This window comes from Alligator sinensis, unplaced genomic scaffold, assembly GCF_000455745.1.
Source record: "Alligator sinensis unplaced genomic scaffold, ASM45574v1 scaffold1452_1, whole genome shotgun sequence".
Taxonomy (NCBI): Eukaryota; Metazoa; Chordata; order Crocodylia; family Alligatoridae; genus Alligator; species Alligator sinensis.
Genome location: NW_005842994.1, coordinates 235,139 through 250,806, shown reverse-complemented (window position 1 = coordinate 250,806; position 15,668 = coordinate 235,139). Strand labels below are relative to the sequence as shown.

General features: G+C 46.4%; 1 protein-coding gene across 4 annotated transcripts in view; it reads right to left on the bottom strand.

Annotated features, from left to right (window-relative positions):
* Positions 1–15,662, bottom strand: part of HSPBAP1 (HSPB1 associated protein 1) — a 66,136-nt gene extending 50,474 nt beyond the window's left edge. The window contains exon 1 of one of the 4 annotated variants that reach the window (XM_006036641.2): positions 15,616–15,662. In XM_006036641.2, coding sequence (XP_006036703.1) covers positions 15,616–15,652 — 37 coding nt within the window. In that variant the 5' untranslated portion in view covers positions 15,653–15,662. Of the gene's footprint in view, positions 1–179; positions 199–12,175; positions 12,243–15,615 lie in introns of those variants that run through there. The other 3 variants (XM_025192985.1, XM_025192984.1, XM_025192986.1) reach the window with 3 other exon arrangements.
* Between the last annotated feature and the right edge of the window lie 6 nt (positions 15,663–15,668).

Here is a 15,668-nt window from a genome sequence, read left to right as displayed (position 1 = left end):
TTCAACACTGACAAGTGCAAGGTACTACACCTGGGGAGGAAGAACCAGCAGCACATCTACAGGCTGGGGAGCTCCCTTCTCGTCAGTGCAGAGGCAGGAAAGAATCTTGGAGTCATTATTGATGCCAAAATGAACATGGGCCGACAGTGTGGGGACGTGGTCAGGAAGGCCAACCGTACCTTGTCATGCATCCACAGATGCATCTCAAGCAGGTCCAAGGAGGTGATCCTCCCCCTCTGTGCGACACTGGTCAGGCCGCAGTTGGAGTACTGCGTCCAGTTCTGGGCGCCGCACTTCAGGAGGGATGTGGACAGCATGGAGAGGGTCCAGAGGAGGGCCACCCGCATGATCAGGGGTCAGAAGGGCAGGCCCTACGATGAGAGGCTATGGGACCTGAACCTGTTCAGCCTCCACAAGAGAAGGCTGAGAGGGGATCTAGTGCCCGTTTACAAACTAGTCAGTGGGGACCAGAAGGCATTGGGAGAGTCCCTGTTCCCCCGAGCACTACCAGGAGTGACTAGAAATAACGGTCACAAGCTGGCAGAGAGTAGTTTCAGGCTAGATATCAGGAGACGCTACTTCATTGTCAGGGTGGCTAGGACCTGGAACCAACTTCCATGAGAAGTGGTGCTGGCTCCTACCCTGGGGGTCTTTAGAAGAAGGCTGGATGAACACCTTGCCGGGGTCATTTGACCCCAGTACTCTTTCCTGCCATGGCAGGGGGTTGGACTTGATGATCTGCTCAGGTTCCTTCCGACCCTACCAACTATGAAACTATGTCCCAGGACCAGGAACCTACTGCCACCCCCATAATTCCTACCCTATCCTCTGGGTGTTCCTGAGCAGCAGCTCCAACCAGGCGACGTTCTGCCTCCGACTGCTTGCAGCAACTGATGTTGGCTTTAATGTTCAAGCCTGCTCTTATTGCTAGCAACTGAGCCCTCTTCCCCAATCAGGCAGTCTCCTTCTGACCATGTGACTCCTGATTGGGGAGTGCAGCCATCTGCAGACTGCCTCTGCTGACTAATCAGGCCCTTTGAGTGGCAGGCACCCAAAGGTACCCTGTCACGCTAAGAATCAGCCTTGAGATCCATTGTTAAGGATAATGTATGCCATTGGTAATGGGCTTAGCAAACCAGTAGGGAGCATGGTTCTCCCTCCACTCCCCTTCCCCACCATGTGCAGAATGCTTTGGGAGGCACTAGCTGGCCCAATGTTTTATCGGCAAGAAAAGTCAGCTACATAAATCCCACTTGAGCTTAAATTAAACACCAGTGTTAGATTATCCCTATTGTAAATATATATATGTGTGCGTGTGTGCAGCAAGGGGCAGTGATTCACATAAACACAACCTAGTTTATTACTATAATAAATGATACACAGAGTGTGCATCATTATTAATATGTAATGCAGCATAGATTCTTAAAGAAATAAAAGTCCTGCTTGGAATTATATATATTTTTTACACGAAAAAAAATCTCTGAACAACTTAGTTTATAAGTGAAAAACACTTTTAAAAAAAATCTACTGTATGGACCTTCAGAAAGGTTTCTACAGCATGCAAAGGGCACCTATTCTGACTAGGTCCTAGGGCCTTGGGCATTACTTTAATTTACATATTAAAATAGCAACACTAATGGCCATTGTTTATTACATCTGTTTCCATTTTCTATTTACCTTCTTCTTGTGTCCTGAAAAAAGACTAAACTATTTAATTTGTTTTGAATCAGTTCCTAGTTCATTTCACTTTCTAGTCTTATATATTAGCAACTAATGATGCCTGGCTTGCCCAAAATGAAATAGATTTCATGTTTATGAAAAGCCATTTCAAATATTTTATTTTGATTCTTAGGATTTGGTTCTGCAAAATATTGTTAGGGACAAATATGCCTGAACATTGCCCATTAAGTTGTGAATCTCCTGAGTTTTTCCAACTAAAGTTTCCATTTTAAAGTTGCCTTAATGACCCAGTACTGCTGATTTGCATTCTGCTGTTCAAAATAGTTCAAAGAGCAATGTTAGTCAGTATATTAGTATGCCTGGAAAAGTGCTTTGGTAGATGAATGCTGAAGTTCTGAGACTCTTTCAGCCACCAAAGTTCACTGAACTCCATATTTAGAGGAACTGTTGTCACTAGCCAAGGCTACTTCCCTTTAGTTCAGAGGTGCTCAACCCCTGGCTTGTGGGCCACATCCAGCCTGTGGAGCTGTGTGATCTGGCCTGTGGGGCTCTCCAAAGGTCTGGAAATTTGGGTGGGGGGAGAGCTAGGGGGAAGGGAAACAGTTGCAATTAATGCAACCACTGCTCCCCCGTTGCCAAATTTCCAAGCCCTGTGGGCCAAATGACAGGGCTTTGTGCACAAGATCCCACCGGTTCACAGGGACCAAGGGCCAGGCCCTGATCTGTCATGGCTATAATACAGCATGAAAGACTGGCCCAATCCATACCACTCATCCAGCCCACAGGACCAAAAGGTTGGGCACCATGGTTTTAGTGCACACTTTTCAAGTGCATTACAGTTCAAAAGCAAAAATCCCCTTCCCCAAACAACAGAAATACGGAAAGAAGTGAAAGTTGCCATTCTATACCAAAAGACATGCAAAACTCTAGAACTCTTGGTTCAGAGATGATACCTTTTATTAGACCAACTAAGAAATCACAAAAAAAAATTCTCTCTCTTCAAGCTTTTGGGCACCTATGCCCTTCCTCAGGCTCAGGGAAAATTAAATTGGTAAAAAGTCCCCATAGGTAGAAAATAAACTTCATTTTTGCACTGAGGAAGCTGAAGGTGGAAGTCTGTTCCTCTGGGTTCATGCAAGTGTCTGGGTCCATTTCTGCCCAGATAATTGTTTGTGATTTCTTAGTTGGTCTAATAAAAGGTATCATCTCTGAACCAAGAGTTCTAGAGTTTTGCAATTGTTTTTGTCTCAGACCAACATGGCTACCAAAAACATCCCATTCTATACCAAGGCACGTAAACTACCATCTCTCTTCCCCAGTAGAAATACTTAAATTAAAAATCAGAGGCTTATACTGCTTTATTTGTCCATAAGAATTTCATTCTACCACTGGCCACAAAACAAAATATTTTAAATATTAAAACATATATGCCTTGATTCAGCAAATCACTGGAGCACAGAGCCATAGAAATCCTGTCAATTTATAAAGCTTCTTTCTTCTACACAGAACACAGGTAAAAAAAAAGTTTTCAAATTCCCAATTAGACCAGCAGCCCCTGGAAAGAAATGGTTCCCCACTCTTCAACAAAAGATGTGATTAGATCAGCTGCTCAGGTCAACCCACATCATTACATTAGTTCAGTGGCTTGAAAAAAAAGGTTGCAACAAAAGGAAGTCACTTGCATAACACACAGGATTCAAGCAATGTGCTGTGGGGCATCCTCTGTGTGCAAATGAGAAAGGTGGTAGCTGACACCTTGAAGGGGACAGGAGAAATTTGGATGCCATCCTTGAGAAGCACCACCTTAACTCAGCATTTACTGGGCTCTGAATATTGTTGTTGTTGTATATTTGTTGTTAGAGCTGTAAAATTAGCTAGTGTTCAGATCCCTAACAGTTTCTTCAAACTTAACCGCACCTCAAATAATGTCTGTGTGTGTGAGAACTGTGTACTGGGTTCAGGTTCTTGTTACTTCTTGCTTCCCTGAAGGAGGCTCCAACCAAAAATACCAGCGTGAATTGTTTTTATTTGGAATAAAATTCATACCTGTTATTAGAAGTCTGGAAAAATTTGGCATATCTTAGAAGATCCCTATTGCCCTCTCCTAAAATAAGACCCTCACATAAGAACTGCTACCCAAACCAAGAAATCATGATTCAAACAAGACGGTACGCACTGCAACTTCTTTTGCAGATAATGTATGACAAGTTTTAAGAGACAGAGGGCTCATCTACTTGTGTAATTAATGTGCCTGAATTTTCTGCAAATAAAATTGAGGCTCACAAAAAAGCTCCCAGGTGCACATCTACACATGCATCCCTGTTGGAAGCAAATTTGGTCCCAATGGGAGTAGTCCAGTCCAGGGCTGTTTGTTCCCCTCTGCCCTGCTCTGCCCCCACTGCAGCATCCAGGGGGAGCTCCAGGTTCCCCAGGGTGCCAGCCCTGGGCTGGCAGGGGCACAGGTGTCAAGCCTGGGCTCCTGGGAGCAGGGGGAAGCTGTCTGGGAGCGGGGGACAGCTCCCAGCTGCGCACAGCTTAGGATCATAGCCCAGCTTGGGCGCACTGGCTTGGGGTGATACCCTGTGTCTGAGAGTAGGGGTAAGCATTGCTGGGACCTGGGAGGTGGGGGGGCAGACATGGGGCGAAGTAGTGCCAGGACCAGAGAGATATAAGAGGAAAGCAGCACCAGAGAGTGGAGGAAAACGCAAGGAGGAAGTAGTGCAAGTCCCTGGCACTGCTTCTCCCTTGCATCTCCCACCCTGCCAATCCCCAGTGCTCTTCTCCTGTGTCTCCCTCCCCATCCCCGGTTGCAGCGCTGCCCCCCCATGGCTCCCCCCCAGTCCCAGCACTGCTCCCCGCCCCCAGCATTTCACCCTGGTCCCAGCACTGCTCAGCTCCTGGCTCCCTCCAGACACAGGCAGGGAGCAGGAGCCGATTGAGGCATGCACTGCACAGGGAGCTGCACACGCCCCAGTTGGCTCCCACTCCCCGCCCGTACCTAGGGGGAGCTGGAAACCAAGCAGCGCCGGGACCAGGGACAAAAAGCTCCCCTATCCCAGTGCTGCTCAGCTCCTGCCTCCTGCAGGGAGCTAGGAGCTGAGCAGCACCAGAGCCGTGGACAGCTCCCCCCACTCCCTGTGGCCCCCTGATGCTTAGGTTGACTGGAAGCAAATTGTTTGCGGTCAGTGCTACACGTGCACTATTGCACAGTACCTAATGCACCATTCATAGATTCTAGAGTTGGAAGGGACCACAATGGATCATCGTGTCTGACCCCCTGCCCCTGGCTGGAAAGAGGACCGAGGTCAGATGACCCCAGCCAGGTGACTATCCAGCCTCCTCGTGAAGACCTCCAAGCTTGGTGATAGCACCACCTCTCTTGGAAGCCCGTTCCAGATCCTGGCCACCCTTACTGTGAAAAATGTCTTCCCCCTATCTATCCTAAATCCACTCTCAACTAGTTTACACCCGTTATTCCTAGTCACTCCCTGGGGTGCCTTAGTAAACAGCGCTTCCCCTATTCCCCATTGACCTCCCATTAATCTAGTACCTGTATTTGTTGGTACTAGCAAACAATGCATTAACCTGATTTACTGCACAGTAAGTCCCATACACGTGTAGACGCTGATGCCTTACTGTGCATTAAATTAGTTTAATGCGTGGTAAAGCATCTCATGTTGATGCACCCAGATAGTAGCATCCACTCTGAATTATTTTTACATGGGCAAACTGGAAAAAGACCAAGTTTGTACTAGTTAGGAAACTAACCCCTTCTTTGACAAACTTTTTACTACGGTCTGCAAAACACAATTTGTGTATACACCTTAAGTTTCAAAAAGGAAAAAAAAAAAACCAAACATGCCTGAATACATATTTACCCAATCTGATGATGATTCAAGTCTCTGCTGTTACACTATAATGAGGTTAAAGGAAGAAGAGATTTCCCCACCTTAAATATTGCAAATGTCAGTAATGAGAACAGTAAAAATGTCACCACATGGAGCAAAGAGTGAAATTAGCATATTTGAAGAAGTATTATACCCATGAGTGAAATAGTGCAATCAGCTAGCTGCAAGATGAAACTAATTTGGTTTCCAACAGTTTATCAACAATGCACTGCTCCTTTACATTAACAAATTTAAATGGTACAATATCCTGCAAACAATAATAATTCACGTGGAATATTACACTGTGTTAATTAAGTATCTAGAAAAGGTCATGCCATGACAGAAAAATCTGCATGTGGGTGATGAAGCTACAAAAAAGGCCAATTTAAAATAAGGCCATTAAAAACCTAGCTTTATTCACTTAAATTTCTCTATTTTTTCCCACTTTGTTTACTTTTTGCATGACAGCACTTTGTCATTGGCACAACTCCAGTGAGTCAATTAAATTACACTTGCAATGTAATTATTTCAGACTGCAAGTGCCTGTTGGCACAGACTGCATCATTCTGAAGAGACAGAGTGTTTAAGCACCTCGCATAACTAGGTACTGATCATACTTGCGACCTCTGTAATTTATAAGTGAACTGGGTCTGAATTTGGATTTGTCCTTCCCCCCACTCCCCACTTTGCTACCATTTCACACAGCAAGCTCATATTTAATTTACTCGTTGCTGTTATCCATGTGCCTCTCTTATTAATTAACTGTATGTGAATTTTGTTTTTCCTGGTGAATTGGCCTGAATTTGTCTAGACAGAATCTCATTTTTGCCCATTTTTCTCCTTATTTAGGTTGTTATAAGATTCCTTTTGTCCAGTCTGGTGCTAGCAACTTCTAACTTAGGCCCTGGTCTTATAATCAGATCTGTGTGGGCAGACCATTGTGCAAAGGCTATTAGCTTTCCACGGACTCCACAGGGGCTATCACTAGGCTACATTGTGATTTTGCAATCAGACCTAGGTAGGTGCACTTATTAACCAGCTGCTTAACACATCAGCAGCAAGATCTTACATTAAGACTCCAATACCCCATTTTCTGGCTCTTCCCAATTCAACATACTGTACTGCCTATTACCCACTTAGCTTCCCATCTTCAGGATATAATTCCTACATAAACCAATCCTAAATGAAGTATTTTTTCAGAGAAGTTGAAGTGATGCACCCATGAGCCATTAATTTTATGACAGCTGCAGATGGTAGCTACAGATATACTGATATATATCGATACGGCATAATGAACTGAATATATACCTCAATTTATTTAAATTATAATAGTTTATAATGAGTTTAGCTGAGCTCATTTGACAGATGATCATAAATTAATCCAAGTTCTCCTTAAAATCATCAAAATGCAGGTCATAACAAAAATTCAATCGGAGCCTCATTTTCTTTTCTTTTTTTTATTTAGACCGATCACTGACTTATCTACTTCATAATGAAATAACAGTGACAGTGGTTAAGTGGAGAATATGTTTCTGCTCATCCAGGCCATTTCTAAATAGAATGAAGGATCTTATCAACCTCCTCAATACATAACTGGTTAAAAACCACAGGCCAAGAGTAACTATTAATAGACCAGCATCAGGCAGGCAGGAGGTATTTCAAATGCTTTGCCAGTTGCCACATGGGACCAGATTTGAATTTCTTTCCCTTCCTGCTGCTACAAGTGGGTGGGGTGGGGAGGACCCTCTAATTAGGGTCAGACTGATTGTCACATTTAGGATCAGGAAGGAATTTTACCCCATGGTCTGACTGGGATGGACTGTGGGGGGTTTGGCGTTCCTCCGTAGTGGTGGTGGTGGTGGTAGGAGGGATCTTTCTTGGATCTCAGGAGCATAATTTAACAACCCCTTGCAGCAGCATGACACTGACTGCTGTTGTTCCACTTGCTTTATCAGCAGTAAGTTAGGGTGCTTTGGATGTCTTTGGGGAATATCTCTCATAGTTGTGCGACAGGGCTGATTGTGTAATGTTAGTACCAGGTTAGACAAGAATGTGTGCAGGATGGTTTGCATAGGGATGATCCTACCTCAGGCAGGGATTTGGACTAGGTGACCTCCAGCCCTACTTTGCAATGAATTTATGAAGAGGTCTCAAGTGAGGTTTCACAGGGCTCTGGTCTGGACCTAGTGATTTTAATGATGTTATCAGTGACTTGGATGGAGGGATAGAGGATAACGATCAAGTCTGCAAACAGTACAAAACTGCAAACACTTTGGAAGACAGGATTAAAATTCAAAAGAACCTTGATGAATTAGAGAACTGAGATATACATAAAAGGAAATCCAACTGAGACAATCGTCAGCAAAGAAAAAAACACGTGAACTAAACCAGAATGGCATATAACTGGAGACGGCAGGGCAGGGTAGCACTTTAGAGCAGGGGTCAGCAATCTACGGACCATGGGCCTGATCTGGCACACAGAACCACTGGATTCAGCCTATGGACACGGAGCTTTGGCAGCGGGGCACTTTGGCTGTGGCGCTCTTCCCGTGCCACCATCAGGGCAAGTGCTGGCAGTGGTCGGGTCCTAGCATCCACCTGCCCACTCACCCCTGACCCAGAGTGGGTCATTCTGGTCCACAGCCAGAAAAGACTATCTACCTCTGCCTCAGAAACTAGAGAAGCAAAAGCTTTTGTAGGTGACAGCCTGCTTTATAAGATGCTGTGACTGTGAATGGCTCTAGCTCAGGGATCCCAAGGGCAATTCAAGTCAGCGATGTGATGCCATCACAAAAAAAGCAAATGCTATTTCAGCTGCATTAACAGAAGTGTTATGTGCCAGACTGGGGAGGTAAAGTTGCCACTCTACTTGGCACTAGGTAGGCCTCAGCTGGAGCACAGTGTCAAGCTTTAGGTACTGCATTTTAAGAAAGATGTGGAGAAATTGGAGAGGATCCAGAGGCAATAAAATGGGTTGAAATGAATCTAAATGGGGAGAGGTTGAAGGCACTAGATAGGTTCAGTTTGGAAAAGGAGATTAAAGGGAGGATATGCTAGCAGTTGTCAAGTATTTGAAAGGATGCCATAAAGAAGATGGGGAAAAATGGCTCCTCTTTACTAGAGGGCAGAACTAAAGGCAACAGGTTTAAACTGCAACAAAGCAGATTTAGCCCTTGTCTCCATTAGAGAGTTCTGTCAGCAGACGTATGTCAGCTCACAGTGCGACGAGGTTACACGTCAACATAGCTGTGCTGGGAAAACCTGCCGCATGCACACAGCTCTACTGGCACACGGTGGTTTCTGCTGGCAAAGCTTGTGCTACGTGGAGAGAGCTGGCACGGGTCTGGCCAGCAGAGCTGCATCCGCATCAGGGACTCTGACTACCATCGTGTTCCCACTGTAGTTAAAGGGGCAGCAACCCTGAAAGTGCTGACAAAGACTCTGGAGAGAAAATAAAAACTTCCTGAGCATAAGAGCAGCAGGACAACGAAACAAGCTGCTTAGGGAAGTCAAGCATTCCCCTTCATTGGAGGTTGTGAAGAAGGCTGGACAGGCATCTGTCTGGGATGGAGCAGGAATAGCAAATTCTGTCGGTGCAGAGATGAGCTGGGAGGCCCCTTCCAACAAAAATAACCATTATATTTGTTTTAGGCATTGGAATGTGTCACTGCTGTGGACAGCAGTGGATATTGAGGAGAGGAGAGAAAACCCTTGGTGCTTGATATAAGGAGGGACAATATAGAGGTAGGATTTCCACTTGATGTCACAGAGGCCTTTACAGTAGGGTACAAAGGGCAGAGTGAAGAGATGGACAGTCAGAACCAATGTCTAAACTGTGCTGCTAGAAAACGATTCACACAAGCCTAGACGATTTCTTTTTTTTAATACGCATTAAATCTTATCGTGGAAACATGAATCAGACAGAGACAGGCCAAGGTGCACTTCCAAGAGTCAAACTCAAATGCAAAACTTGTGTAATGAGGACAAGTCAATGTTTCTACAAGAACCCCGACTTCCTACCAGGTTACAATGTTACTGTTACTGCCTAAGTGTGTTTAACATCCCCATGCAATCCAGCACCTACTTTTCCTGTTTTCAAATAGAAACAAATAAAGTGCAAAATAAGCGTTGCCAATTATGACACAGGAGATCAGAGCACAATGACTGCAGCAGCTGGGTCATGTCGAAAGAATGGAAATGTTGTGGACACCACAGAAAGTGCTCCTCAGGGTACCAAGGGAGGGGGGAAGGCTGCCTGGACGACCAAGATTAAGATAGCTAGATCAGTGGTTCTCGACTTTTTTGAACTCAAGGCACTCAACAGATTTGCGGTGGCACTTGGAAAATGTTAGCTTAGTTCTCACTCACATTTTGAGGGCAGAAAAATAACAGGGCGATGCTTCTGTGGCAAAGAACTAAGCAAGCCTCAGAAAGTGGAGCAGAATGGTTTTAACATGATTAAATCCTGTTTGAAAAATCTGGCTTTATCTGGCAAACTGCATTTGCACACCTAATGGTGTGAGAGCGGGGTCTGCACCATGACAACAGACACAGCCAAAGGCGGATGTAGGGTTTGAAAAGGGGGGCACAGACTGTGTGTGTGCAGTGCATCATCATATATAATAGCACAACACGTTTTTTCTCTAGTTAAAAAGAAACTAAAATCTTCATTAATAAGTAGGGGGCTAGATGTCAGGGCCTCTGGTCAGTCATGCCCAGCTGGGCTAAGTTCTGGAGTTTCTACACCTGACCTTGATCCCGGGCTAATGCGACTGCCGCAGTTCTCTGTACCTGGATTGGCTGCTGAGAGCACCACTTAGCCCTTTTTAAGTACACCTAAAGCTTCAGGTTGCAGGCACACCTTGACATCAGCTTCAGTTTACTCCAGCAAGCCTCATGTTCACTGCTCTCTATATCCCCTGGCTCCCGACTTGGCTTCCCCCCGACACCTGCCCCTTCTGCAAGCAGAGGGAGACCTGAAATGTGCCACCCTGCAGCCCCTTCACTGCCTCCTCGAGAACCTCCTGCTTAGGCTGCACTACTCCCCACAATTATGGAAAACAGCACTACTAAACTACGAATTGGTTCGACTTGGGATTGACATTGCTGCATTTTCAATAACTCAGCTCTCAGATACAGGTTCTATCCAAGAGAATGATTACACTATATTCTGGCATGGGAAACCAGTAGGAGAAAGGAGAGAGCAGGGAGTAGGCTTTGCTATTAGAAACAGCTTACTGTCTTTCTCTGAAAGCCCCATTGCTGTATCTGTTTGACTCATGACACTCAGCATGCATACATGAAATGGCTTCTTCATATTGTTTAGTATCTATGCGCGTACCCTTAAAGCTAGCGACGAAGACAAGAATGCTTTCTACCAACAACTTGAAGAAGAGATTGAGAAAACTCACAGAAATGAGACCATTATAACACTTGGCAACTTCAATGCAAGAGCTGGATGTAGTTTTAAGAACTGGCCTGGTATTCTGGGCAAACATGGAATTGGTAATATGAATTAAAGTGGCCAGCGAGTGTTAGAACTTTGTGCAAGTCAAAATCTGTGTTACCAACACCAACTTCACTGGCAAAAATCACAAGAAAGTAAAAAAACATAATCTGATTAGTTGCACAATTAAAAAAATTAGTCACAATTTATCACGATTTTAATCACACAGCTAAAAACTCAAAGTTATGCAAAATTATGCAGGTAATCTGAATGGTTGAGGGTAGGTGTGGGGTGTGTGTGTGGGAGTTAATTTGTGAAGGTGTAGGGGGCTGTGGGTGTGTATGTAGGGTCTGCAGCCCAGGGAGTGGGGGATCCCTGCATGCCCTGGCAGGATGTGGAGTACTGTGGGTCAGAAGTGATGGGCAGCAGCAGGGCTGGGGGGGCTGTGGCTTGGGAGTAAGGGGCAGGGGCAGGGCACTGGCATATCACTGCCCCTCATCACAATCATATTATCCCCCCACTGAAGGTGTCCTCTCTTTTGAAACTGGAAATATAGTAACCTTACTGGAATGCAGCCCAATGGCATGTAGAACAGTGCCCAGCAGGTAAGTCAGTGAAAGGGGGGTGGGAAGACAGGAAGAGAGGTAAGGGGTGGGGCAGATGGAAGCCCCCACGGTGAGGGAGGGAGCAGGGCAGGGGTGAATGGGACCCCAAGACCAGGGTGGGTCTTGAGACAGAGCCGTGGGTGGCTTGTCCAGGTGTGCAGTGGGAGAGGAAGTCAGCTCCCTGCTGCTGTGTGCACCCCTGGGAGAAGCATGGGAGGCATGTGAACCTCAAATTTGTGCATGGAGTAGAGGCAGGCTGCTGATTGTGGGCTGGGACTCTGCACCTTATTGCCCTTGCCCCAGGATCCCTGTGCTGGCTGCACATCCCCTGCCTTGCCCAGCAGCGGGAGACACAACGTGGCGTTTCCTCCCTCACCCCCGCCCCCCTGGATGAGCTGCCTGCAGATCCATCCCACTGCCTGCCCTGGCCTTGGGGCCCCATCCACTCCAGCCCCTGCCCCTGCCTCACTCCCTCCCTCACCGTGGAGGCCTCCATCTGCCCTCCCCCACCATTTTACTCTCCCCTTGCCCTTTCCCCTCCCCCTCCACAGACTTACCTGCTGGGCGCTGCTCTACATGCCAGCGAGCTGCATTTCTGACTGCACGCATGCTGCAGTTGTGTGCCTGCACACAGAGATGATGGTGGCAGACAGAAGCCCAGGTACAGGCTCCGAAACCACGTGCATGATTAACGCATTAAAAAAATGAATGCGTTAATCAGTTCTTGCGTTAATCGCACACATTAATGCCGATTGAAAGCCCTACAAGAAAGACAGCATGGAAAATTCCAAGATCAGGGCACTGGCACCAATTAGATCTAGTACTGACTAGGCGTAACCACCTGAAAGAAATCCTGCATATGAGGTCTTATCACGGTGCTGACTGTGACACTGACCATGCCTTAGTCTGATGCAAAGTCAAATCAATGTCAAAAAGATCCACCTTAGCAAAACTACCAGTTGTTTTCTGATAGTCATCAGCCAGACTAAAGTCATAGAAAAATGCAGACTATTCAATGAGGATGTAAAAACAAGTTTGCCTAACAACTCAGCCACCAAGGTTTTGGAAAGCTTAAAAGCAAACATGTACAATTCTGCTATAACAGCGTTTGGCAAAAAATGCAAGAAATTTACAAACTGTTTTGAAGAGCACTCTGAAACCCTTCTGCCACTAGTTGAGAATAAAAGGACAGTGCTAACCAACTATAAAAAATCTCCCAACACCATAACCCTAGAAAATCTGAGAAAAGCTTCAAGAGAAATGCAAAAGGAGGCTAAGAGGTGCGCCCGATATTTTTGACTCAAACTCTGCAATAATATTTGGAAAGCAGCTGACATAGGTAAAAGCCATGGAATATACAAAGACGTCAAACAAGCAATTGGTTCAGTCAAGACAAAAAAGCTCTGCTGAAAGACTTAAACGGAAATGTCATTGCTGATAAACAAAAACAACTTGAGCGTTGGATTGAACACTATGGAACGACATACTCCAGCAAGACTAAAATCAAACATGAAGAGCTTGAAGGATTGTCACAGTATGAAGTTATGATGGATACAGACAATGAGCCAACAGTAGATTTGCAGAAAGCCATTACGTTGATTCCTGGGAACAAGGTATTCGGCAACGACTGTTTTCCTGCAGAAATCTACAAATGTGCCAATGACAAATTACTTTGGAAGCTTCATGAAGTCAGGAAGTGGTACCGGAAATGTTCAAAGATGCTCGGTGTAAACAAAGGGAATAGAAGTGACTGTGACAACTATAGAGGTATCTCCCTATGGAACATCATCAGAAAACACCCCACGCGCATCATGCCTCTTAGCCTGCAGTGTTTAGGTGAAAGAATCTATCCTGAAAGTGAACATGGTTTTCACTCAGGACACTCCACCATTGATATTGATATTCCCCGCCACCTGCACCCCAGCCAGCCAGTCTCCCAGTTGCCCGTTGGGGCCCACCCACAAACCCAACCGCCCCTGCGCACTACAGCTGCGAACTCCCCCTCAAGATGGAAACCAAAGCTGAGGGGCCACGCGCAGTGACGCATTATGACATGCTGGGTCCCTAAACTATGTCCAGTTTAAGAGGCCACATATGATAAATATAATGCACGAAAATGGATTTTCATGACCTTTGAAGATGAATTACAGGTTTCCCTTGCCAACCGCTGGGGTTAGACTCCTCAAAGTTCCTGTGGTTGGCAAAACCATGGTTGGCAAGACAAAAGTCTTCTAGGAAAAATGGCAGGTGGCAGGCTGATGCATGGCCACAGAAAACTGTGGTTACTCAAAACTCTGTACCGTGGTAGCCGCAATGGTTTATATAGAATATTAAGCACGGATTTTCAAAACCGTGGTTGGTGAGGGAAACCTGTATTGTTATTTCTGCACAAATTCATGGACTCAATATGAATAACAACTGTAAAAACTGGGGCTGGCGAGGGAAACCTGTATTCATGAACGCCACGTGCCCCCGGAGGCTGGGGGGCCACAGCGAGCTGCCGCAGGCAGCGATGGCACTGTTGGCAGTGGGAGCATGGCGGCGGTAAGCAGGGAGCTCTCGCAGGCAGCCACGACGCTGTTGGCGGGGGGGGGGCGGGGCGGTTTGCGAGCATGACTGGCGGTTAGTGACCACCTGCAGACACTGCCAGCAGCACTGGCCAGCGGCGATCGCAGACCTCCCGCAGACGCTGGGGGAGTGGCAAGTGGCGACTGCCCGCAGCCACCGGCGGTAGTGTCAGCAGCACCTTTTCGTAGGGGGTGCACCGCCACACTCAGGAGTTGCACATCACCCACATGCACCCCCTGCACATTGCCAACGCCTGTATTGTTATTTCTGCACACCTTTATGAACCCAACGTGAACAATAACTATGTCCAACATACTATATATGTCTATTTTTGTCATATCAGAACAAAAACACCCAGTTTTTTTTTGTTATCTAGCAGCCCCTCATAGGGTGAGGCCATAAAATGTAGTTTAAGTATCTGAAACCTAGATCCGGCACTAGCCGCGCGCCAATGTGCCGCCACCCCAATACAACAGCACGACACGGAGCCAAGAGGCTGCTCGGGGAGTCCGGGGGCCAGGGGCGAGTTCAACCCATGTCTCTATCGAGTCATGGATGGCTTGATTATTGTTGTAAACGAAGTTCTTTGTGGAAACCTGACATCCTCAACTCCATCTTTTTTCCAGACAAGGTTTCATAGATTTCATAGACATTAGGAACTGGAAGGACCCTCATGAGATCGAGCCCAGCCCCGCCGCCATAGGCACGAAGTCAGCTGGGATCAAGTGACCCCCGCAAGGAAAATATCCAGGTTTTTTGGGGAAACCCGACATCAACTCAACTCGATCTTTTTTCAGACAAGGTATTTTGGGGAAACCTGACCTCGACTCAATTCAATCTTTTTTCAGACAAGGGTTTTGGGGGAAACTCGACATCGACTCAACTCCTTTTTTTTTTCAGACAAGGTTTTTGGGGAAACCTGACACCGACTCAACTCCATCTTTTTTCAGACACGGTTTTTGGGGGAAACTCGACATCGACTCAACTCTTTTTTTTTCAGACAAGGTTTTTTGCAGAAACCCGACATCGACTCAACTCAATTTTTTTTCAGACAAGGTTGTTGGGGAAACCTGACTGACTCGATTTTTTTTGTGGACAAGTTTCTTTGGGGAAACCTGGCATCAACTCAATTTTTTTTTTTTCCAGACAAGGTTTGATAGATTTCATCGACATTAGGGACTGGAAGCCACCTTATGAGATCATCCAGTCCAGCCCCTTCAAGTCAGCTAGGATCAAGAAAAGATATCCAGGTTCTTGATATCGACTCCACTGGGTTTTGTTTCAGCCTGGCGCGCACGCGCAGCCCTGAGGTGCGGCCTAGGGGGCCGTTAACGGCCGCGGAACGACCGTTAAGGGCGAGGGAGGGAGACGGGGGAGGGACGCTGCGCGCGCAGCCCACCGAAGGGGGGTTGGGGGGGGACGCACCTACCCATCCGCGGAGGGTCGGGAGCAGCCACCTGCGCCATCCTAGAGTGGGGGGTG